Source organism: Puma concolor, chromosome C1, assembly GCF_028749965.1.
Source record: "Puma concolor isolate L17-30 chromosome C1, mPumCon1.1.hap2, whole genome shotgun sequence".
NCBI classification, from domain to species: domain Eukaryota; kingdom Metazoa; phylum Chordata; class Mammalia; order Carnivora; family Felidae; genus Puma; species Puma concolor.
The window spans coordinates 97,674,235-97,699,745 of record NC_141674.1 but is presented as its reverse complement, the minus strand read 5'-3'; the positions used below and the strand labels follow the sequence as shown (position 1 = coordinate 97,699,745).

At 37.0% G+C, this 25,511-nt stretch overlaps 1 protein-coding gene across 1 annotated transcript in view; it reads left to right on the top strand.

Annotated features, from left to right (window-relative positions):
* The window catches only part of RSBN1 (round spermatid basic protein 1), a 47,217-nt gene that overhangs the window by 16,502 nt on the left and 5,204 nt on the right, over positions 1-25,511 (top strand). The window contains exons 3-6 of the mRNA XM_025935294.2: positions 16,589-16,726; positions 17,036-17,178; positions 23,916-24,083; positions 25,325-25,433. Of these exons, the coding sequence (XP_025791079.1) occupies positions 16,589-16,726; positions 17,036-17,178; positions 23,916-24,083; positions 25,325-25,433 (558 nt within the window). The remainder of the gene's footprint in view (positions 1-16,588; positions 16,727-17,035; positions 17,179-23,915; positions 24,084-25,324; positions 25,434-25,511) is intronic.

Genomic DNA, 25,511 nt, shown 5'->3' with positions numbered 1-25,511 from the left:
TTGTAAATTTGTTTCTAATCTGAAGAACTACATGTGTATTGACACAGCATGGTATTTTTATAATTCTGTAGGATTATTCAGATCTAATTAAGTTTTTTTTTTTTTAAGTTTATTTTGAGAGAGAGAGCATGTGTGTGTGTGCACAGAAGAGCGAGGGAGAGAGAATCCCAAGTGGGCTCTGTGCTGACACAGAACCAGCCACAGGACTTGAACTCCTGAACTGTGAGATGATGACCTGAGCCAAAATCAAGAGTTGGACACTTAACAAACTGAGCCACAGGTGCCCCAGATCTAATTAAGTTTTAGTCATTGGCTAAATAACAATTTGATCAAAAAGTTTGTGGAATCTTTTAGTGAATGGAGAAAAATTAGTGTCCACTTAGAATATGTTTCTCCCTAAAATATATATGTTTTAGGAGTAAGTATAATTCATGATTTTTTTGCTTTGGTGTTATATCTTATAATTATTGGCTTTTTAAAAAACTTAAAAAAAATTTTTTTTTAGTGTTTATTCATTTTTGAGAGACAGTGCAAGCAGGGGAGGGGCGGAGAGAGAGGGAGACACAGAATCCGAAGCAGGTTCCAGGCTCCGAGCTGTCAGCACAGAGCCTGATGCGGGGCTCGAACTCACAAACTTTGAGATCGTGAGCCGAGCCGAAGTTTGGACGCTCAACCGACTGAGCCACCTAGGCACCCCTTTAAAAACTTTTTTAAGGTTTTAAACTTTGAAGTGTTTTGGTTCTGTAATAAGTATATAATCCTTGGCTCCTCTCCTTATAAAAATCCTATGGCAGTTGATAAACTGATTGAAAATTAGAATAGTCTTCTAGTCATCTTATGGACCAACAGGATTGTAGAGTAGGTGGGCGCCATTTCCAAGCGTTCATTTTATAGATGAGGAAGGTCACATTTTGATTGTGACCTTTCCCAAGGATGAATAGTGGTAGATCTTCAAAGGAGAATTGTTTTTTCTTCTGTCACTGAATGGAATTAAATCCTACAGGTGAGGGTAAGCAAGTTTTATGTGTATATAAAATGCAGATTTTGATTTTGTAGGTCTGGGTGGGGCTTTATAGTCTGCATTTCTGATGGGTTTCCAGATGTTTCTGATTTTGCTGGTCACAGACCAGCAAGGCTATAGATTGTAAATTCTGTACATGAATTGCAAGCCAAAGCAGCGACAACAAAACACTAAAAATATAGTGAAGTTAAATCAGGAGTTGTTTTAAATATCGCCATCTGAGACTATTTTCATCTTAGATCAACTAAGTAATCGAAGGGTGTATACGAAGGAGGATGTGTATATGTATGTGTGGAGGAGAGAGGCACTTGATTTAAAAAGCAACATATCTTCCATAGTAAGATTTTGTTTTATCTGGCAAATGTGCATATGTTCAGTTCTACTTAAAAATTTTTTTCTGTATACATACAATATTGAAGTCTATTATTGAGGATCATAGCTCTTTATTTAGGTGGTGATAGAAGTTCTTATAAATATTACCTTTATTACTATAAAATGGTAATGTCTCTTTTCCAGAGAAAATCAACAAATGTTATTTCTCCATTGTGGGTTGTTGCAAGGCCTAAAATGGGCTTTTTAGGTGCTCCTCATCTTTGATTACTATAGTTAACATTTTATGGTGAATTGGTAGTACTAATTAATAGAGTCAAACTAGTAGAGTGCTTTGTAGCTTGGTAAATAACTGAGAAACTCTTTACAATCTACACATCAGTGTGTTATATAAAAGGAGAAATAAATATTTTAAGTAGCTGGCTTTATAAAATAAACCAGCATAGGAATGGTAGGTTTGGTTCTTTTTTTCCCCTCTCATTCTAAGTACAGCTTATAATTAACTCATTTTGACTCACACTGCTTTTTCACTGTATGTTTTAAAGTGGGAATGCCTTTCCATTCACAGGTCACAAGGTTAGGAAGATTGCCGACTAGCTTTTTTTTTTTCTGTTTTTTAAACAATCAGCTTGAACAGTCTTCTTCCTAAAACAGGAGTTTTGTAGAGTAATTAACCCCTGCCCTCAGTGCGTGGTGGGATGATGGGGGAGGTCCATATAGTGTATTTCTAGCTTGGTGTTCTTCTGAGGTTTGGGTAATTTAAAAAAGTTTTTTAAAATTTTTTAAAAGTTTGTTTATTTATTTTGAGAGAGAGAGAGGGAGAGAGAATCCTAAGCAGGCTCCTCACCGTCAGCATAGAGCCCAGCGCAGGGCTGGAACTCCTAAACTGCGAGATTGTGACCTGAGCTGAAATCAAGAGTCAGACACTTAAAAGACTGAGCCACCCAGGCACCCCAAGTTTTGTTTTGTTTTCTTTTGTTTTTAAAGAATTTCTTTTTTCTTTTTTTAAGATTTTTTAATGTTTATTTACTTTTGAGAGAGAGAGAGAAAGAGACAGAGCACAAGTAGGGGAGGGCCAGAGAGAGAAGGAGACACAGAATCCAGAGCAGGCTCCAGGCTCAGAGCTGTCACCACAGAGCCTGGTGCGGGGTTCGACCCATGAATGGTGAGCCGAAGTTGGATGCAGAACCGACTGAGCCACCCAGATGCCCCCGAAGAATTTAATTTTTAGATCAGTTTTAGGTTCACAGCAAAATTGAGGACAAGGTACAGAGATGTCCCATATACTCTCTGCCCCCATATTTGCACAGCCTGCTCCACTGTCAACATCCACCTCCCCATCCCCGTGGTATATTAGTTAGCAGGTGTTGAACCTACATTGACTGATCATAATCACTCAAAGTCCATAGTTTACATTATAGTTAACTCTTGGTGTTGTACATTCTGTGGGTTTGGACAAATGTATAATGACATGTATCCATCATTATGTTAGCATACAGAGTATTTTTGCATCCTAAAAATCTTCTGTGCTCTGCCTCTTCATTCTTTTCCTTCCTCTCCCAACCTCTGGCAAGCACTTACCATTTACAGTCTCCATAGTTTTGCCTTTTCCAGAATGTTATATAATTGGGATCCTGGTGTGTAGCCTTTTCAGATTGGCTTTTTTTCACTTAATAATATGCATTTAAGGCTCCTCCATGTCTTTTTCATGGATTGATAGCTTTTTTTTTTTTGAATAATATTCTCCCGTCTGAATATACTATAGTGTATCCATTCACCTATTAAAGGACATCTTGGTTGCTTTCAAGTTTTGGCAATTATGAATAAAGCTGCTATCTTCCAAGTTTTTAACTGATTTATGACTGTCTTAAAAAGTATGTATTTGGAGCACAGTTGAGCTTATGTCACTCTCAGCAATTGATAGAGGATAACTTTGTGAAGTTAAGTTTTTAATCTAAAGGACTATATAATCTATTGACAGAACAATATGTATATCAAATATAATTGCTTAAACTTTTATAGATATTATATAAATTTTTTTTTTAATGCATGAGCAGCGAACTTTTCTTACAGGCATTTTCTCCCTTGATTACACAATCCTTCTCCCCTCCCCACTTTGCCTTCTGATTTTTACTAAAGGTTGAGTTTTCTCTGTCTCTTATGTCTCTTGCTTCCAAAAGTAGTCTTACTTTTTACTGTTCTTTGGTCTCTATTTATCTCCCTCCAATCCTCCTACTACTCCTCTACTCAACTTGTTCTTTGCTTTCGAGTGCCATTTCCAGGCTAGAGTTTTTCAAACATGCCAGATTCTAGGAATAATCTGGAGTTGCTAGTTCCAGATACATATTTAGAATGTCAGGTTCCTCTCCTGGAAATTCTGATTCATTAGGTCTGGAGTGAGGCCTGAGATAAATACTTCAAGTGATTCAATTCCTATGAACAGGCAAGTTTAAGAAACGTTTAAACTATATACCATCTACCATTAATTACTCTGTTTTCCTTCATTTGACATGTGGATGTCATCCTTTTAGAATTTCAGAGAAATCATAAACCAAGGACTGTTAGAGATAATCTTGTCTAACCACTACATAGTGCAGATATTTTAGAAAATCATTTTGGGGTTGATAATTATTTATGAGCTTGTCTCTTCTTAAGGTTTCATAAGCCTGCCAGTGGACCATCATCATTGTCTGGAAAGCTTGCTTATTTTCTTTGGTCCACTTGCTTACTAGTTCATGAAGACTATTCAGACTTTTTATCTGCATACATCTTTTCTGCTTTCCCTTTCCCTCCTATTAAAATAGAAGAGATATCCCACCTTATCAAAAGCTAATCTTTCACCTGTGTTCTAGATTCTATTCCTCACTTTGCTTAGGATTGTCACAAAATATATATAATAAAATTAATATTTAACTACTTTTAAGTATGTAATTCATTGGCATTAAGTGCTTTCACAGTGGTATACAACCATCGCCATTATTCATTTCTAGAACTTATTCATCATCCCAAATAGAAACTACTCATTTGCTTAGGATGTTTACCCACCTCCACCCCCTTAATCTTCTCCCCCTCCATTCTCATATAATGTGTGAATTATATTAGGTGAATTCTTTGTTTCCTTCATTTATAATAAAATACTAAGCTTTCTTTCTCCTGAAAAATAAATCCTTCTGAATTTGTGGTTTATTATTTCTCTGCATCTTGTAATATTTTGCTACGCATGTATGAACATATAAACTACATATAACTATTTTTTGTGATTTAACACTTAGTATTTTGCATTGTTTTGGTTCAATATTGCTTTAGAGAATTATGTTGATACATCTAACTCTAATTCATTTTAACCACTATATTTGCTATTTTGTTGTATGATTATATCACTATTTATTCTCCTGTTTTGTACATTTAGGTTGTTTACGGTTTTGTAATATTATCATGTTGCGGTAAGAATATATGTAGAGGTAGGTGTCCTGTATACATCTGATGTGTCCTATACATGTATGCCCTGAAATTTATTTGCCTTTTTCTCCCGTCCTGGGATTCCGTGACTATTCTGTTGACTGAATTTAGTGACTCCAATAAGATCTCACATGTCTGAAGTCTTTATTATACCATTACATTTTTTGGTAGTTCAGATAGGTGTGGAATTCTAGGTTGGAGATCATTTTCTTGAGATTTACAAAGGCATAACTCCAATGTCTTTAAGCTTCTGGTGCTGCTGTTGAGAAATCCAGTATTGTAATGATTCCTGATATTTTTAGGTGTCTTGTTTTTTTCTCTTTGGAAACATTTTAAAACCTCTTTACTGCAGAGTTTCAGAATATGGAGGATAATGTGCCATAAGATGGTTTTTATTTTCATATTGGGTTTTGTGTTTTAATTTATTGTGAACTATTTCAGACATACATAGAGGTGTAAAGAATAATAAACACCTGTGCTCTTACCACTTGGGCCAGAAATAAAATGTTACTAATACAATCGAAGGCCACTTCCAACCCACGTGATTTTCTCAGATTTCATTGTGTGTGAGCCTTTTTGTATTCACTCTGTTGAGTATTTAGGCCTTCTCAATATGGAAATACGTATCCTTTTGTTTGGGTAAGTTTTCTTGTATTATTTTTGTTACTTTCCTTACCTCAGTCTTCGCTGTTCTTTTTTCCTGAAACTTTTATTAGTTGAACGTTAGGCCTCTTGATTGAATCTCTAAATTTTTCCTATCACTCCTTTTATTTTTCTTTGTCATTTTTGTCTACTTTCTGGGGAGATTTAACTATCTTCTTTTCCTCCTATTGATTTATTTCAGCTGTGATGTTTTGAATTTAAGACCTTGTCCTTTTTTTAATTTGAATAACTTTTTGTTTCATGGATCCAGTATCATCTTTCATCTATTCAATGGTATTAATCATGCTTGTTTTGAAATTTTCTTGTAGTTTGTTTCATCAAGTTCTTTTTTGTTTGTTTTAATCTTCTGTTTATGTTAGATATTTTCTTTAAATGTCTGGTGATCTGTTGATGTTTAAACATGAGTCAGTACAAAACTAGTTAGAAACTGTGAACACATAGGTGGGATTTGCCGCTGATGACTGGGTACAGAATCTGGCCATATCATTATAAGAAAAGCTCCAAATGTCAATATTTAGAGATCTTTTCTCTGGGGCTTTTAATTTGTACAGCTAAGAATCCAGAGGATTACTTACCAGTGGAGTAGAGTAGTTTATACCTGTTTGCCAGAATTTTTGGAGCTGAACTATGGAAATGGGTAGGTGAGTTCATTGTTTAATATATGGAATTTAACTTAATTGTCTGTTGTCAGTATAATGGCCCAGTTCCATGCTTGTGCCTGGTATCTTTGTTTCCATAGTCTCTTTGGTTCACTTTCTCCACAAAATAAGATAAGAAAAGAATATGGGATGGGGTGAGGAGCAGGGAACATAGGTGGAGTGGAGGGATCTAACTAATTCTTTTACAAATATTAAACCCATTTAGCTCCATGCTTTGTTTCCCACCTTCTACTTAGGCTTTCCATGATTCTTTAGCATAAACTGACTTTTTGGTTGTCTTCTATGTAGGTACTCGGTATTGAAAGTTCTCAGTCTGCTAATTCCCCTGTATACTTTTCCCCTTATAAAAAATGATGTGCTAATGTATCTGTCAGTTTTTACTTGTGTTCTCTTTGAGCTTCTGGGATTTATAGCCCTTAGCTTTTATTCTCACTTCAGTGGGTTTTAATAAGGAATAGACATAAATCTTTTGTTTTGTGTGCCATGTTTGAATAGCAGTCCTCTTCACCTTTTCACCTTTATCAGATTCTTCCCATTAACATCAAACCATCACACAAAAAAAAACTTAAATAGAAAGATATATTATGTTCTTAGATTAAGAAGAGCCAACATCAAAATTACGTAAAAGAAAAGCAGTGATGGAGGAGTGCTCTACCAGATACCAATACGTTCTAGAGATTTAATGATTATGGGGTGCTTGGGTGCTCAGTCTAAGCATTCGACTCTTGATTTTGGCTCAGGTCATGATCTCACAGTTTGTGAGTTTGAGCTGCATCAGGGTCTGCACTGCCAGTGTGGAGCCTGCTTGGGATTCTCTTTCTGCTCCTCCTCTGTGCATGTGCGTGCACGTGTGCTCGCTCGCTCTCTCTCTCTCTCTCTCTCTCTCTCAAAAAATAAACTTAAGTAAAGATTTAATGATTAAATAAGTATTAGTTTATGAACATTATTCGGTGAAACAGAAAAGTAAGTCTAGAAATAGGCCCAGGTATATACAGGCTTCTGATATATAAAAGTGACAGTATCTCAAATCACTGATGGCAGAAAGATGATCATGTTGGGACATCAGGGTATTTATTTAGAATTCATCTTAGTATCCATATCACTGGTACCAAGATAAATTCCAAATGGGATCAAAGATATAAATGTAGAAAATGTAGACCTAAATGTAATAGAAGAAAACACGGAAGAATTCTTTCATAACTTTGGAGTTCAAAAGGTCTTTCTAACTATGACCAAAACAAAACAAAAATCACTGTAGACACAGTCAAAAGACAAGTTATGAAAAGTTGTATACAGTTCATATCACTGATAGAAGATTAACCTTCCTAAACCATTAAGAGTTTTAGAAATAGGTAAGAGAAATAAATACTAGCAACCCAATTTAAAAATAAGCAAGCATTGTCAATGGATAGTTCACAGAAAAAGAAATACAAAGGGCCCTTTATTATTTAAAAAAAAAATTTTTTTTTAATGTTTGTTTATTTCTGAGGCAGAGAGAGACAGAGCATGAGTGGGGGAGTGTCAGAGAGGGAGACACAGAATCAGAAGCAGGCTCCAGGCTCTGAGCTGGCAGCACAGAGCCCGACGCGGGGCTCGAACTCACAAACTGTGAGATCATGACCTGAGCCTAAGTCGGTCGCTCAACTGACTGAGCCACCCAGGCATCCCCTACAAAGGGCCCTTTAATCTCTTGTTTTAAAAGATCTATAGCTTCATTCCTAAGAGAGTGAAATTAACACTACTAAGTTGGTAGTTCTTACCAAATTAATAAAAATCCAAAAGCTTTATAACATTCTTAATAGTGAGGTCGTAGGGCAACACATACTTTCTTAGAGTGCTAGGGGGAATGAAAGTTTATACACTCCTATTGAGGTTTGCATGGTCTTTCCGTTTAAAAAATTCTCTCTTGATCTTATTTCCTCCTCTCTACCAGCCTTTTTTATTTTCACAGCCTAACTTCTTGAGTTGTTTACACTTGCTGTCCTCATTTTCTCATCTCTCCTCAGGCTACTGGGTTTTGTTTCTGCCCTCATAATTTATCTGAAAAACCTCTCATGTTAAGGTCACCAATGGGCATTTAAAAACAATTTTTTTTTAATGTTTTATTTATTTTTTAGAGGGAGACAGCAAGCAAGGGAGGGGCAGAGAGAGAAGGAGACACAGAATCCAAAGCAGGCTCCAGGCTCTGAGCTGTCAGCACAGAGCCCGACTTGGGGCTGAGCTCATGAACTGTGAGATCATGACCTGAGCTGAAGTTGGACGCTTAACCCGTGTGCCCCTCCATTTTTCATCTTCATCTTACTGAAGTCTCAGCAACATTTTGACCAAACCTCTTCAAATATTTTCTTATTTTGACTTTCATTATTTTGTGCTGTCTTGGTTTTCTTCTTCTCTGACCATTTGACAACTCCTTTCTTTTTTTTGTCAGCTTTTTTTTTTTTTTAATTGTATCTTTCCAAGACCCCTACTCTTTGAATTCTTTATATTTTCTGTGCCAGTGATAAGATTTATATCCTCAGTCTAAATCACTTGATTTCAGACCCAGCTTCCCTCTTGACATACCCACTTGGGCATTTTAGAGGTATTTGGTATTATTTCCTATTGCTCCTGTAACAAATTACCATAAACATAATGCCTTAAAACAATACAAATTTATAGCTTTTTACAGTTCTGAAGGCTCTGAAGGAGAATCTGGGTTTTGTTTGTTTGTTTTTTGCTTATTTTAGCTTCTAGTAGTCTTCTGTATTACCTGGTTCGTGGCCTCTTCCTCCATCTTCAAAGTGCATCATTCCACTCTCAGGTTCCATCATCGCATTGTCTTCTTTTCTCTGCAGTCAATTCTTCCTGTGCTTCCTTATAAGAAATAAGGACGCCTGTAGTTCTATTTAGGGCTCACCTGGGTAGACTAGGCTACTCTCCCCATTTCAGGATTCTTAATTTATTTACAGCTGCAAAGTTCTTTTGCCATATAAGGTAATGTTCACAGGTTCCAGGGATTGGGACCTGGATATCTTTGGAACCCATTATTCAGCCCACCACACATTTGAAGCTCCTCATGTTCAAGACTGAAGACCTCACCTTCCCACCCAAAGAGTGGTTTCTCTATTGGGTTGCAAAGGGCAGAGCTGGGGAGACATCTTTGACAGTCACTTCTTTGTCATATCTAGTGTGTCTCCAAGTTCTGACAATTTTATGTCCTGAATATTTTTTCAGATCCTTTTTCTTTACTTTTTTCTAATCAGCTCCACTGTTACTAGTTTAGTTTATTGTTTATTTGGAATAGTACAGAAGCGTAACTGGTTTCTTTCAGTAACCCTCTGAGAAAATGAAACAGAAACAAAAACGCCAAGCCCCCTCTGCCCTGAAAAGATAAATCAATAACTTTCCTGTTACTACTTTAGATCCTTCAGTGATTTCCCAAAGCCTTTAGTGTAGGCTTCAAGGCTCTGCATAATCCAGCTATAGCTCATTTGTCCAGTCTCATCTTTATTTTTTTCTTTTCCTTTCTGTGTTTAGCATTATTAGCTTTCTTCATTGGAAAGGGCGACTCTTAAGGGATTTTGTTGTTGCCTTTAAACTTGTTTTACAGATTTTAGCTCAATGTGACTTTGAGGAACACTTTGTTCTCTAGATCAGGATCCTTTGTTCTCTTTCTCAGTGTATTTATTCGTTCTGTTCTGAGGACTTGTCACAGTTTATAATTAGATATTTGTTTAGATTACTGTTTGCCTCTCCCTATTAGACTGTAAACTTCCAGGGGCCAAGAGTGGGTCTGGTTTGCTATATCTATATTTAGGACAGTGTCTGACATGTAATAAACAGTAAACTTTTATTCAATGAGTGATACCAATTTTCCTATAATTCCTGTTTTTTATTTATATGAGTCCACTCTTCTACTTCAGTCTTCTTAAGTTAAATACTTTTTTTAATGTTTATTTGAGAGAGAGAGAGAATGTGTGCATGTGCGTGCAAGTCGGGGAGGGGCAGAGAGAGAGGGAGACACAGAATCTGAAGCAGGTTCCGGCCTCTGAGCTGTCTGCACAGAGCTTGTCACAGTGCTTGAACCCATAAACCACGAGATCATGACCTGAGCCCAAGTCGGTCACTTAACTGACTGAGCCGCCCAGGTATCCTAGTTACAGATTTTTAAAAGCTCAGAGCAGGAGCTAATACTCTGGATGTCATCTGTTTAGTACAGAGTATTGTCTCCCTTAGTATGCAAAGTAAGGGCGTATGTTGTGGGTTTGCTTCCAGACCACCATAATAAAGCAAGGGAAATTAATGTTTTGATTTCCCAGTGTATGTAAAAGTTATGTTTGCACTGTACTGTAGTCTGTTAAGTATGTAATAGCAATATGTCTAAAGAAACAATGTACATACTTTAATTTAAAAATACTCTATTGCCAAAAAATGCTAACTGCCGTCATCTGTGCTTTCGGCAAGTCGTAATCTTTTTGCTGGCAATGGGTCTTGATGTGGATGGCTGCTGATTGATCAGAGTAGTAGTTGCTGAAGGTTGGGTGGCTGGCAATTTCTTGAGACAGCAGTGAAGTTTGCCACATTGATTGACTCTCTCTTTCACAAACAATATCTTTGTGCCATGTGATGCTGTTTGATAGCATTTTACCCACAGTAGAACTTCTGTCAAAATTGGAGTCTAACTTCTCAAACCCTGCTGCTGCTTTAGCAACTAAGTTTCTGGAACATTCTAAATCCTTGTCGTCATTTTGACAGTCTGCACAGCATCTTCACCAGTAGCAGATTCCATCTTAAGAAACCACTGTCTTTGCTCATCCATCAGAAGCAGCTCCTCATCCGTTCAAGTTTGATCATGAGATTGCAGCCATTCAGTCCCATCTTCAGGCTCCGCTTCTAATTCTAGTTCACTTGCTGTTTCCACCACATCCACAGCTACTTCCTCCACTGAAATCTGGAACCCCTCAAAATCATCCATGAGGACTGGATTCAACTTATTCCAAATTCCTGTTAATATTGTATTTTTACCTTTTCCTATGAATCACTAATCTTCCTTTTTTTTTTTAATTTATTTTGAGAGAGAGCATGTGCACGTGAGCAAGCAGGGGAGGGGTAAAGAGACAGAGAATCCCAGTCAGGCTCCATGCTGTCAGTGTAGAGCACGACGGGGGGCTTGATCTCATGAATCTTGAGATCATGACCTGAGCTGAAATCAAGAGTCAGATGCTTAACTGACTGAGCCGCCCAGACACCTCATGAATGTTCTTAATGGCATCTAGCAATGGTGAGGCCTTTCCAGGCTTTCCATTTACTTTGCCCAGGTCCATCAGAGGAATCACTATCTGTGGTGGCTACATAGCCTTACAAAATGTTTTTTTTTTTTTTTTTTTTAAATAATAAGACTTAAAAATTGAAATGACTCCTTGATCCATGGACTGCAGAATAGATGTTGTGTTAGAAGGCATGAAAACAATATTTATCTCATTGTACATCTCCATTAGAGAACTCTTGGGTAGCCAGGTACATTGTCAGTGAGCAGTAATATTTTGAAAGGTATCTTTTTTTCTGAGCAGTAGTTCTCAACAGTGGGCTTAAAATATTCAGTAAACCATTGTAAGCAGATGTGCTGTCATCCAGGCTTTGTGTTTCATTTATAGAGCACAGGCAGAATAGATTTAGGGTAGTTTTCAAGGGCCCTACGATTTTTGGAATGGTAAATGAGCTTTGGTTTCAACTTAGAGTCAACAGCTGCATTACCCTCTCATAAGAGAGTCAGCCTATCCCTTGAAGCTTAGAAGCCAGTCACTGACTTCTCTAGCTATGAGAGTCCTAGATGGCATCTTCTTTCAATATAAGGCTATTTTGTCTACATTGAAAATCTGTTATTTACTGTAGCCACCTTCATTAATTGTCTTTGCTGGATCTTCTGGATGAACTTGCTGCATCTTCTACATCAGCACTTGCTGCTTCACCATGTGCTTTTCTATTACAGAGATGACCTTTTTCCTTAAATCTCATGAACCAGCCTCCTCCTGCAGCTTCCTTAAGTCTCTTATCCTTCACAGAATTGATAAGAGTTGGCCTTTGCTCTGAGTTAGGCTGTGGCTTAAAGGAATGTTGTCTGGTTTGATCTTTTATCCAGACCATTACAACTTCCACTGTATCAGCAGTAAAGCTCTCTTCCTTATCATTTGTGTGTTGCACTGTAGCAGCACTTTTAATTTCCTTCCAAAAATTTTCCTTTATTCACAACTTGGCTGTTTGGTATAAGAGGCCTAATTTTTGGCCTGTCTTGGTTTTTGACCTGCCTTCCTAACTGAGCTTAATAATGTCTAGCTCTTGAGGGTGCTTAGGTGGCTCAGTCGGTTGAGTGTCCGACTTTGGCTCAGGTCATGAACTCACAGTTCTGTGGGTTTGAACTGTTGGGCTCTGTGCTGACAGCATGGAGCCTGCTTCGAATTCTGTCCCGTCTCTCTCTCTGCCCCTTCCCTGCTCAACACGGTCTCTCTCTCTCAAAAAAAAACATTAAAATAATAATAATCTCTTGCTCTTGATTTAAAATGAGAGACCTGTGACCCTTCCTTTCACTTAAACACTTAAAGGCCATTGTAGAGTCATTAAATGAATTAATTGTAGTTTTGTTGTGTCTCGGGGAATAAGGCCTAAGCCTGAGGAGAAGAGAGAGGGATGGGGGCAATAGCTGATCAGTAAAGCAGAACACACACAATATAGATTGTTTACTGTCTTGTGTGGTGTGGTTCGTAGTGCCTCAAAACAATTATAGTAATGACATCAAAGAGCATTGATCACAGATCATCATAACAAATAAAATAATAAAGAAAAAGTTTGAAATACTGTGAGAATTACAAAAAATTTGCTTACAAAGTGAGCAAATGTTAGAAAAGTGGTGTTGATAGGCTTACTCTTGGCAGGGTTGCCTCAGACCTTCAATTTGTAAAAAGTCAATTATCTATGAAGCATAATATCTGTGAAATGCAGTAAAGTGAAGTACAATAAAATGATGTGTGCTAGTATACAAGATCTAAGACATAGGCTAAACCACCATAACAAAGAGACGTCGCATACAGTGGCTGGAACAAAATAAAAGTTTCTCTGGAGTAATAAATCCAGAGGTTAAGCAACTCTGTTCTGTTACATTATGTCATCCAAGATTCTCCTTTCCTTTTAAGTTTTGCCAGTCCCTTTGGTTGTGTTGTCTGCATAGTTGAACCTGGCTCTCAAGACAGAAAGAGGAAGTAGAGAGCTGCTTACTTATAAAGGCATGCTCTGGAAATTACATATGTAACTTGTACTAAGATCTCATTGGCCAGAACTTAGTTCCAGGCCACACTTGGCTGCCGAGGAGCCTAGCTCATTGGCTATATGCCCAGGAAGTTCTTTTTCTAAAAAGAAGAAGGGTAGAATTAGTAGTTTGTTTGGCATAGGTGTCACACAGTTGGTACATGTTGAATTTCTGGTCATAAATGCTGTCCATCTTCTAACTTGTGCACTTAATTATTTAAATGCTTTATAAACATTAGCATTTATGAACATTTTTACATCAGTGGTACACCGTTCATCAGCTTTACTACTTTTTTTTTTTTTTTTTTGGCCACAGTTTAATGGCTGGTTTTTACATCCTTTCTAGCCACAGGATAAATTATAAGTTTATAATATTACATTTTTTATATAAAAAATAATTCAAATCCCTATTTTTAGGTTTACTTCCTTTCTCTTTCCAAATAGGAAAGGATGCTTATATTTATTCATGTCACATATTAATTATCCTAGGTGTTTGCATTTTAAGTTGTCTTCAAGTTCATTGCTGTTGATTTAATGGGATTAAATTAGGTAAACTTCAAACACTGTGATATAAAAATATTCAGTCTTAATTTGTGTGTAATGTGAATTCCTTCAATTAATAATGCATTAAGAGTTGCATAATCTCCAAGCTAGCAAAAGTGGCACATAGCAGTGTGCTTTTTCAGGATTAGTCTTGAGTTCTGTAAGCTTTAAATTGTAATGTGTCTTTAGCGTAGTTCTTAACATAAAATGCCCCTATTCTGTATATTTGAAAGCCTTTCTTGGTAAAGGAATTTCTAATAATTGGGAATAGTTGGTGGGGGTGTTGTAGGGAGACTGATATTTATTACTCCTGAAAGCATGCGATTCCTAGAACTGGTACTGAAGGTTAGTAAATCTCCGTTAGTTGTTTTAGGGTGCTTGGCTAAGAAAAGTTAGGATAATGCTTAGAAAGCTTCCCTACTTCTCTTTTATCTGCATCCTGTGATCATCTTCTTTCCCAATCTGCCCCCTCTGACTTTTCATAGCATGATGATCATTCATACAAATGATGGGAAGGTAACTCATACAAATACATATGGAAAGTAATTTTGTCCTGGGCAGTTGCTGCTTAATGATCATATAAGGTGATTTTCGGAAAGATTTGTAAGGAGTTAAGAAATCCCCAATATTTGAGAATAGGATCTAAGCCCTTTTTTTGTTGTTGTTGTTTGTATTGTGTATGTATAGGGGTGCTATTAAATTGTCTACAGGAAAGAATAGTGGGTTCTGAAAATGTTGCGAAAGAACTAATAGTAAAGAACTGTGTAAAAAATGCTAGATGGTCTGCGGCGCCTGGGTGGCTCAGTTGGTTGAGCATCCGACTTCAGCTCAGGTCATGATCTCACAGTACAAGGGTTCGAGCCCCATGTTGGATTCTGTGCTGACAGCTCAGAGCCTGGAACCTGCTTCAAATCTGTGTCTCCCTCTCTCTCTGCCCCTCCCCCACTCACACTGTCTCTCTCAAAAATAAACAAACATTAAAAAAGTTAAAAAAAAAAACTAGATGGTCATTTATGCCTTGTATTGAGGCAAAAGGATATTTAAAACAATCCCAATTGATTCTTAGTTTTTTTTTTTTAATGTTCAATAGTGACCTGCCTTATAAAGGTACAGCTGTATATTAGGCCTTTCAATCTAATCTGCACCATAACTAAGATAGTGAAAGTTTGGTTACTGATCCAAGGTGGAAATTCTGCTTAGAATTCAGCATTTTTAGTTTAGTCATTTGTATGCATGGATCTGTCTTTATCCTTGAGAAACATTTTACTTATTTATTGCTTTGTTTATTTTTAAGTTTATTTGTTTATTTTGAGAGAGAGGGTGCAGGGAAGGGGCAGAGAGAGAGAATCCCAAGCAGGCTCTGCACTATTAGTGGGCTTGAATCCATGAACTGTGAGATCATGACCTGAGCTGAAACCAGGTTGGACACTTAACCAACTGAGCCACCTAGGTGCCCTGAGAAACATTCATTTTAAATTGGAGGTGGGAAGGGGCACCTGGGTGGCCTTAGTCGGTTAAGTGTCTGACTTGGTTTCACCTCAGGTCATGATCTCATAGTTAGTGGGTTCGAGCCCCACATTGGGCTCTGTGCTGACAGGTCAGAGCCTGGAGCCTGCTTTGGATTCTGTGTCTTCCTCTCTCTCTGCCTAAGAAAATACAAGAAGTGACATAGAAGAATAATATCAGATTGTATCGAATCAATTGGTAGATTCCGTTAAAATTTTTTTTAAAGTTTAAATTCCAATTAGTTACCATACAGTGTAATACTAGTTTCAGGTGTACTAGTAGATTCCATTTGAATGCTTGGATTCTCTGGGCTGCAAATTGGTATAAAATATGCCCTAAATTCACTAGAGAGTTGATGTAAAGAAAATGTCTCTGTGTTTCAGAAAAGGAAAAGATGAAGGGTGATCAGGAAGGCTTCCAGAAAAAAAGAACTGATCTTTGAAAGATGAGATTTGGGTTGACAGAAAAGAGGACATTCCAAGTAGGGCATATTTAAGAGAAAAATCATTGTAGGTAGAAGTAAGTTTGGCGTAAGTTGAGTAGACAAAAAGATCAGTTTGCCTAGGGTAGAGGATCTTACATGCAAGTAACTGGGAGGGAGATTGGGTTTGATAACAGCCTGGTATCTTGCCTGATATGAAAGTTTTCACTAGGGAATACAAAATGGATATGGAAGATTAATCTGACCGTGGTCTGTCTCTCTCTCTCTCTCTCTCTCTCTCTCTCTCTCTTTTTTTTTTTTTTTAATTTTCTCTGCCCTGCCGGTTTTTTTATTTGCTGATTTTTTTTTTCCAAAATAAAGATCAGTTTAGAGTGTTCTCAAAGTATAAAAAATCATTCTCAGAGAAGTTTAAGTGTATCTTAATGTCTTCAATGTTTCTTTGAGATGTTGGGATCATAGACTAACTTGCTCTTTGAAATTTCTGTTTGTGGCACTTACCATATTAAATGTGTTTGTCAGTGTGCGAGAGCATCTTTTTGTAACTATGGGCTTTATCCAAGGTACAGACTGTTGAGTTCATAGTATGTAAAAGAAATAGCAACATTGGCAACAATACTGTTTTATAATTCTTTAATTATATTATAGTGTACTTCAGTCCTTTATCCTCCCTCTTTCGTTTTATCTCAGGTCAACAGGACATACTGCTGTGGCACCTACCGAGCAGGTCCCATGCGTCAGATAAGTCTTGTTGGAGCAGTAGATGAAGAAGTTGGTGATTATTTCCCAGAGTTCCTTGATATGTTAGAAGAATCACCATTTCTGAAAGTGAGTGTTAATTCCAATTATTAGAGTTCTGATCATTATTTAAGTGGACACTTTCTGTGAAAAAAATGTTAAGTTAATTTTGTCTAGTAAAATTACATTTTATCCAGTGTTTTGAATAGGAATGTTTAAAAAATTGGTTCAGAATAATTACCTTCAATGATTCTTTTTTACATATAAATTACTATCTAATATAGCATTTATTCATATACAAAATCAACTTCCTAGAGCTTTATTTTGGGTGGTAGTGGGATTAACTTGTAAATAGTCAAAAAGATTTTTTTTAACGTGACTCATTTATCTGACTTCTAGATGACTTTGCCCTGGGGTACACTTTCCAGCCTCCGACTCCAGTGTAGGTCCCAGAGTGATGATGGGCCTATCATGTGGGTTAGGCCAGGAGAGCAGATGATCCCTACAGCAGATATGCCAAAGTCACCCTTCAAAAGACGACGGTAAACATTTATTTTTCCCAAATAAGCAAAAGCACTTTTTAAAAATTTGGTTGCTAATAAAAATGATTGAGACCTGAACACAGTTTGAAAACCATTTTAAGAGCTATCTTAAATAAATCTTTAGTGGTCCGTTTCTTAGTCCAGCCTTCTCATTAGTCACCAGAGTGAGGCATCCTTCTAAAAAACAACTCTAACTTTTGCCTGTTTTCTTAAAACCTGGGTCCTAACTGCCTACAAGGTGAAAGTCCAAACTTCTTTGTGTGGTCTACAAGGATCTTTCATAATCTGGCCCCAAAAGTTCTTCTAGCTACATCAGTTTATAGTTAGTCCAGCCATGCAGAGTTCACTTTTCAAACCGTGGTCTTTGACAACTCTGTGCTTTTGCACTGTTCTTTTTATTTGGAATGGCTTCTCCCCCATTTTCCTTTCTCCCTGACAGGCGCTTAATAAGTTTCAAAACTAAACTTAGATGTCACTTCCTTTGTGAAGCATAGACCATTAATTGTTCCCTTCTCTGTGCTCACACATCATTCTTCATTAATGATCTGTTTACATGTTTTTGGTTTTTACTAAATTTTGAGCTCTGAGGACAGTGACTGTGTTTTATTCTTCTCAATCTCCATGGCACATGAGCAGGTGATCAGTCTTTGCTGAATGAAACCAGTAATGTATATCTCCTATAGTAATTCATACTGGGCTAACATATTTTGTGTTTCAGACACTTAAAACAAATGTAGATTAACTTATTCTGGTACTGTGAAAAATCTAATGAGACTGAAAATGATTCATATTTGTTTCGACTATGGAAATAGCAACCCCAGATAAGTACCCAGAAGTGCATTTTAATAGACTAGTGTAGACCTTACCTTAAAGCTCCCAGGGGAATGATGCTAAAGCTAAGTATGGAATAACCTTAGGTACTTGAGATACTGTGCGAAAGTACTTTGTAAAAACTATATGTGAATGCAAGGTGATGAAATGGTAGAACGTGGAGTAAACTAAAACTTCTGCATGTTGCTAGACCACAGCAGGTTTTGTACATCATGATGATGAGTCTTGAAATTCTAAATTCTTAAGTACTGTATGTATACAGTACTGTGATCTTTTCACAAAGGAAGCGACCACTGTTTGTTTCTTGATTATTACAAACTTTTAGAAGAATCAGATAATAGTAAAACAAAGGCAAAATATATCCATAATCCCACCCATTGAGGCATATCAGCCTTTCAGATTTTAGTTTGTGTTATACTCATAAACTTTATACACAAATGAGCTTATTCTTTATGTGATGTTTACTTTTAAACTTGTTTTTTTTAATCCCTTAAGTTTATGTGTTCTATTAGATGCACTTATATCATCATTTCTAAATGACTACTTTGTTCTCACTGAGTGGTTGTATCAGGATTTATTTAACCCGTTCTTTTTTAGTGTAAATTTTGTGACAAACATGACAGTGGTATGCTGGAGCCAGCTCACAGGGCCATTATTAGCCTCCCTGTTCCACATAGAATGAGGTCACATTAGTTGCTTGAAATTGGCCATGTTGGGAGTATTTATACCACAGAAATAAGCAAATCAGCTACAGTCAGCCATCTTCCCCCCCAAACCAGTTGTTTGGAAATGTATAACACATCACTGATTGTGGGGTACCTGCTGGCTGGCTTGTTGGCTGACTACATGGATGGCTGGTTGGTAGGGAGACACAGAATCCAAAACAGGCTCCAGGCGCTGAGCTGTCAGCACAGAGCCTGACGCGGGGCTCGAACTCACGGACCGTGAGATCATGACCTGAGCCGAAGTCGGCCGCTTAACTGCCTGAGCCACCCAGGTGCCCCATTAACATTTTTTTAAATTTTGTTGATCTGATTGCGCAGACATGTCTCATTTTAATTAGTTTTTCTTTGAGGGTTTGTGTTTCTTTTGTGATTCCTTTTTCATTTTACCCATATTTCTACTAGGCTGTTTTTTATTTAAAATTCTCTATAGGACTATTAACTATTTTTTTTAATGTTGCACATTTTCCTCATTCTTTTTTAGCTTCAGTTTTATCTTCACTCAACCCCTCCCCCCCCCCACCCTCCCATTTATTTTTCCTTACAGAGATTTTTATATGTTGTCAGATCTGTCTTTTCCTCTGAGGTTTCTATCCTACTGGCAGGCTTAGAAATGCCCTTTCTCATTATTATAAAATATTCATCTGTATTTTCTCCTAGTACTTTTGTGATTTCAGTATTTACATGTTTTACTTACATGGTATTGATTTCAGGACAGAGGGAGAGATTGATCAATTTTTCCAAGTAGTTAGGCACCTGTACCAACATCATTTGCTTAATAATTTATTTTTTCTCCACTAATATGAGGGGCTATCAAATTTTATTTTTATTGGGGTTAAATATTCTTAAGCAAAGTATCCAAAGGCACTTTGAACTAGAGTGAATAAATCAGAACTTAAAACGCTAACGTCATCTTTTTGTGTTAATGAGAATGCTCTATTGCTGAAAATAGTGAAATCACTGTGAGAAGTGTCGGGTGATCAAGGGCACTGCTAATGAAGATGGCCTTTGAATTTATGGACTTTGAAGAAATACATGCACAGGGTTTTAAAAAATCAAATAGTACGGTAGGGTTTGTAATGAAAAATCCTGGCCACCTTTCCCTCCAGATGCAGATACCTTTTTACCAGAGGCAAAAACCATTTCTGTTTTTAATGTCTTTTGTTTTAAGACTTTTGCAGGAAATTTGCCAATTTCTTGGTATGATAGATTAGGACTCCTTCCCTTCACTTTGTCTCCCAATAGTTAAATGACTCTCTACTTTCTTCCTCCTCCTTTCTACTTTTTGTCAGCTGTGCTTATGCATTGTTGAGGTTAATTCATATTGTGCTTTAAAGCCATAATTAGGTTTTATATGCTTTATCAATAGGTGTATTCTAGGATTTGAAAACCAGTAAATGCCATTTATATTATGGGAAGGTAAGTTTATGCAGACCCAACCAATAGGCTAAAAAGTTACATTCTAAAGTTCCAATGTTACTTATTACTCAAAGGGGTAATATACAAAAGAATCTTTCCTATATTTCACCTAGATACTGAAAATCATGCTACATTTTAAATAGTTTCATGTTTGGACTGTGCTTTTTGTTTTGTTTTGTTTTGTTTTTAATCTGTTTTCCCTGCAGTTTCTGATTGCCCCTCTTTTGAAGGGGGACATACACTTTTCTTGACCATATCCCTAATATCTTCTGTTCTCTTTTTTGCTCCAAATACATTTCTTTCTTCTAGAATCACCCTTTCTCTATGGCTTTGACTTTGGCTATGGTTTTTTTTTTATATAGTTGTTTTTGTTTTTTGTTTTTTTGAGAATGTTGATAGTTACCTTGCTTTCTGTGCTTTTATCATATCCTCAAGAATCCAAAACTTTAATCATACTGTATGCTCTAACACATAACTTTTTTACCTGGAAGTCTTTTGGAGCTCTGTGTTCTCTTCAATGCGAAAAGCTTTTTTTCACAGTTATCAACGTAGGACCTCCCACTTAATGCATTTCTGTATTAACCTACAGTTGTCTTCTTGGGTTTATTTCCTTCTTTTGATTTAGCACATTCTCAAGTAACATTCTAAGAAAAGGAAGAAAAGGAATATTCTCAGAAATATTCTGAGTCATGATATGTCTGAAAATTCCTTTTTTTCTCATGAAATAGGATTGATAGCTTAACTGGATTTCAGAGGATGTATTTTCCCTTAAAACTTGTAGCTTACCACAGTGTTTTCTGGTATCTAATATTGTTTATGAGAAGTCTTAATGCCAATGTAATTTTTTTTTTATAGGTAACCTATTTTCCTCTCTGAAAGCTTAATTTCACAATGATACATCTTTGGGTCTTTCATTCTTATTATTATATTTAATCTTTCTTGTGATTTGATAGGTCCTAGAAAGATTCTCCTTTCATTTCGGGGAATTTTTCTTGCTTAACTGCTTTGGCAATCTCTTCATTTTCTGTTATTTCTTTCTGAAACTACTGTTGACGGAGTAATAGATCTCCCTGTTTGATTATCCTCATATTTCTTATTATCTGTTTGCTTTTGATTTGGGGACATTCACTTGACTTTTTTCTTTGGAATTCTTACATTTTAGCATTGTTTATTTTGGTCTTTGTCAGGCTGCTACAGGCTGTCTTCACATATTTGGTGATTTGTGGTTGACACATTCATATTTAGAAATAAAGCATTGGGCTTACCGGACGTTCTATTTATACTTCAGTGAGGCTTATCACTAGGTAGGCTTCACTTTAGAGTTAATAGGCATAGAATTGGACATGAAAGGGTATGGCCACATGCCAGAGGATTACATTAGTTCTATGAATATGGTAAGTTTAGTGTGTTTAGAGAACATGAAGGGTTTTTTTGTTTCTGTTTTTCTGAAAGTTTATCAGGATGCTTTTGGCTACAAGCAGCAAAAATTTGATTCAAACTGGTTCATAAAATATTATCTTATGTATTAAGAAGTCTAGAGAGCTTGGCTCTTGGCACCAAATATATATATATGGTCAGTGATTCAGTACTTTCATCAAGGAATTGGGTCTTTTTCTCTGCTGTCATATTCTTTGTCTGGGCTTTGTACTCACAGTGGCTTTCTTTATGGTTGCTGGATGATTATTGTGGTCTAGGTATCACATATGGATCTAGTTATATGCAATAGAAGGAAAAAAGCATCTTTTCTTCTGTCATACAAGCTAGGAAACTTCCCAGAAGTCTCCTTAGCAAATTTCCTCTCTTACTGCTGGCCAGAGTCAGTTTGTGTCCATTTTTTTTTTCAATATATGGAATTTATTGTCAAATTGGTTTCCATACAACACCCAGTGCTCATCCCAACAGTTGCCCTCCTCAATGCCCATCACCCACCCTCCCCTCCCTCCCACCCCCCATCAAGCCTCAGTTTGTTCTCAGTTTTTAAGAGTCTCTTATGCTTTGGCTCTCTCCCACTCTAACCTCTTTTTTTTTTTTTTTTTTCCTTCCCCTCCCCCATGGGTTCCTGTTAAGTTTCTCAGGATCCACATAAGAGTGAAAACATATGGTATCTGTCTTTCTCTGTATGGCTTATTTCACTTAGCATAACACTCTCCAGTTCCATCCACGTTGCTACAAAGGGCCATATTTCATTCTTTCACATTGCCACGTAGTACTCCATTGTGTATATAAACCACAATTTCTTTATCCATTCATCAGTTGATGGACATTTAGGCTCTTTCCATAATTTGGCTGTTGTTGAGAGTGCTGCTATAAACATCGGGGTACAAGTGCCCCTATGCATCAGTACTCCTGTATCCCTTGGGTAAATTCCTAGCAGTGCTATTGCTGGGTCATAGGGTAGGTCTATTTTTAATTTTTTGAGGAACCTCCACACTGTTTTCCAGAGCGGCTGCACCAATTTGCATTCCCACCAACAGTGCAAGAGGGTTCCCGTTTCTCCACATCCTCTCCAGCATCTATAGTCTCCTGATTTGTTCATTTTGGCCACTGTGACTGGCATGAGGTGATATCTGAGTGTGGTTTTGATTTGTATTTCCCTGATGAGGAGCGACGTTGAGCATCTTTTCATGTGTGCTTGTGTCCATTTTTAAATCAGTTACTGGCAAGGGGAATGCGTTTGCCACAGTTTGTCAGGATTCATCAGGATCTACCTTTGAAACTTGTAAATGAGGTCACTTATGGGGAAGGAGCAGATACCTAATGAGAATCAGAGTTCTGTCAGGGAAATAAATAGGATAGATGGATGCTGAGTGGATCAACCATAGCATGGGGGTAGATGCCTGACCTCATTTCTACTCACAGGGGTGGTGGGTGACTGGTTTATTTGCAGAATTTCACTTTAATTCCCCCTTTCTCAGCCTTACTACATTTCTGTCTGTCAACATCATGATAATGGCCTTTTTTTTTTTTTTTTTTTCTTTTTTGCACCTGTTAGTCTTCAAGGTCTTTTGGGCAGGCCAGCTGCCTTTTTAGTTGCTATTCCCTTCTAGTGTATTCCAGGCCTGTGGCTTTCTCTGCTCAGTTTTACTAGACACTTTTAATCATTTTCCATCTTCCAGAAATTTGTTGATATTGTTCATGCACTAATTCATTTCCTTTGTTGGTTCTTATTCATTCCTTTACTATCACCTTTAGATTATTATATTTAGAAATTCTTGAGCACATGAAAAAGCAGAAGATAATATACTAAAGTCTCATGTAGTCAATGTCAGCAGTTATCAACTCACAGCCAGTTATGTTTCATCTGTATTCTTATCCATTCGCCCATCTCCTCTCTCCCACCCCTACCATATTAGTTTGAAGCCTTTTACTTTCATTTTAATGTGGAAGGAGATCATGTACATGCTCAGTTTTCCATCTTGAATCGAGTCTGTTTTGAGAATTAAGATGACTGAGGGTGAAGAAACATACAGCCTTGAACTTTGAATTGTGTTTCCTATTGCTTGAAAACTAAATTTTGTAAATTGTAACACTACATTTGAGCCAAATAAAAAGTATAGCCTCTACATTATCATGACATCCCAAGAGAAGAAGGTAATGACATTGAGCATTACGGTATAGTGTGTTAAATGTTAATGATCAAAATCATGGAACCCTTATCAGTTCTGATCTTATTTAAAATTTGGTATTTTAGCAGACTTTTTCACCTTACTGCTATTAATACTTTCCTCCCCTCCCCCCTTTACTTCACAACCAAATCAACTCCAGATCAATGAATGAAATTAAAAATCTCCAGTACCTACCTCGGACCAGTGAACCCCGTGAAGTCCTCTTTGAAGATAGGACAAGAGCTCATGCTGACCATGTAGGTCAGGGGTTTGACTGGCAGAGTACGGCTGCTGTTGGGGTTTTGAAAGCTGTACAGTTTGGTGAATGGTAAGTTAATGAAACTCAGCTATAAGGTTGGTTAATGCTGTCTGAGAAAATGTGGACTCCATTTAAAAGTTTGGGGACTAATTTTTTTTTAGAAATTGTGGTAAAATACCCATAACATGAAATTAAAATGAAAAATCTTTGCCATTTTAAGTGTACATTTCAGTGGTGTTAAGTATATTTACATTGTTGCAAAGCAGATTTTGAGAGCTTTTTTGTCTTGCAAAACTGTAACTCTGAAACCAGTAAACCTTAACCCCTTTTCTCCTCTCTCCCCAGCTCCTGGTAGCCTTCATTGTACTTACTGTTTCTATGAATTTGACTACTTTAAATACCTCGTATAAGTGGAATCACACAGTAGTTCTTTTGTGACTGGCTTATTTTAGCATAATATCTTCAAGGTTCATCCATATTATATCATGTGTCATAATTTCCTTCCTTTTTAACGCTGAGTAGTATTACATTATATGTATATGGCACATTTTGTTTATCTGGTTTCACTCATCAGCGGACACTTGGGTTGCTTCCACCTTTTGGCTGCTCTGAAAAAACATCTCTTCATGTCTCTGCTTTCAGTCTTTTGGGTATATCCCCGGAAGTGGAATTGCTGGATCATTTGATAATTCTATTTTTAATTTTTGGAGGAACTGCTATACCATTTTCCACAGTGGCTGCACCCTTTTACATTCAGTTGGAATCCAAAGCTCAGAGCATGGAATTTAGTTTGTCTAAAAACTGTTTTGTTTTTCATATTTATAACTTCAGGGCCTTCAGTATTACTATAGAGTTTGACCTTTTTTGGAAGCATAGTTCAATCACAGCTTGACAGTAAGTATTTCAAGTTAAAGATCATTCTGTCACCCCTACCCCCCCCCCCCCCCCCCCCCCCAGTTTGAAAACTAGAAGGTGTGATAGTTATGTGGCTGGTATGTTTTCTCTCCACTGTGTTCCATCCTGATGACGACATTACAGGGTGGTGAAAGGATGCAGTTGCAACTAGTTTAGAATGAAACTGTTTTTAGTCACTGCTGTTTTTTGTAACAACTAATCTAATTTTCATTTTTTTAAACAGCTTTATTGGTGTTTTATTTATTTTTTAAATGTTGGTTAAAGAAGCAAATGTATATTCCTGTGTGTCTATTTCTGTGCTAGTAGGAGCATTTCCAGGAATAGGAGAACTGAAATTTGTCATCATTTTCCATTATGAGATGCAGGTTTCTAAAACTTAATTTTGTTAATCTTAGGAGTGACCAGCCTCGCATAACCAAAGATGTGATTTGTTTTCATGCTGAGGATTTTACTGATGTTGTACAGAGACTTCAGTTAGACCTTCATGAACCTCCAGTTTCCCAGGTGAAACTTTTGCTTTTTTATTATCTTTTGAGTGAGAAAACAGAAATAAGGATCTGTACCCAGTTTATTTTTTGCATT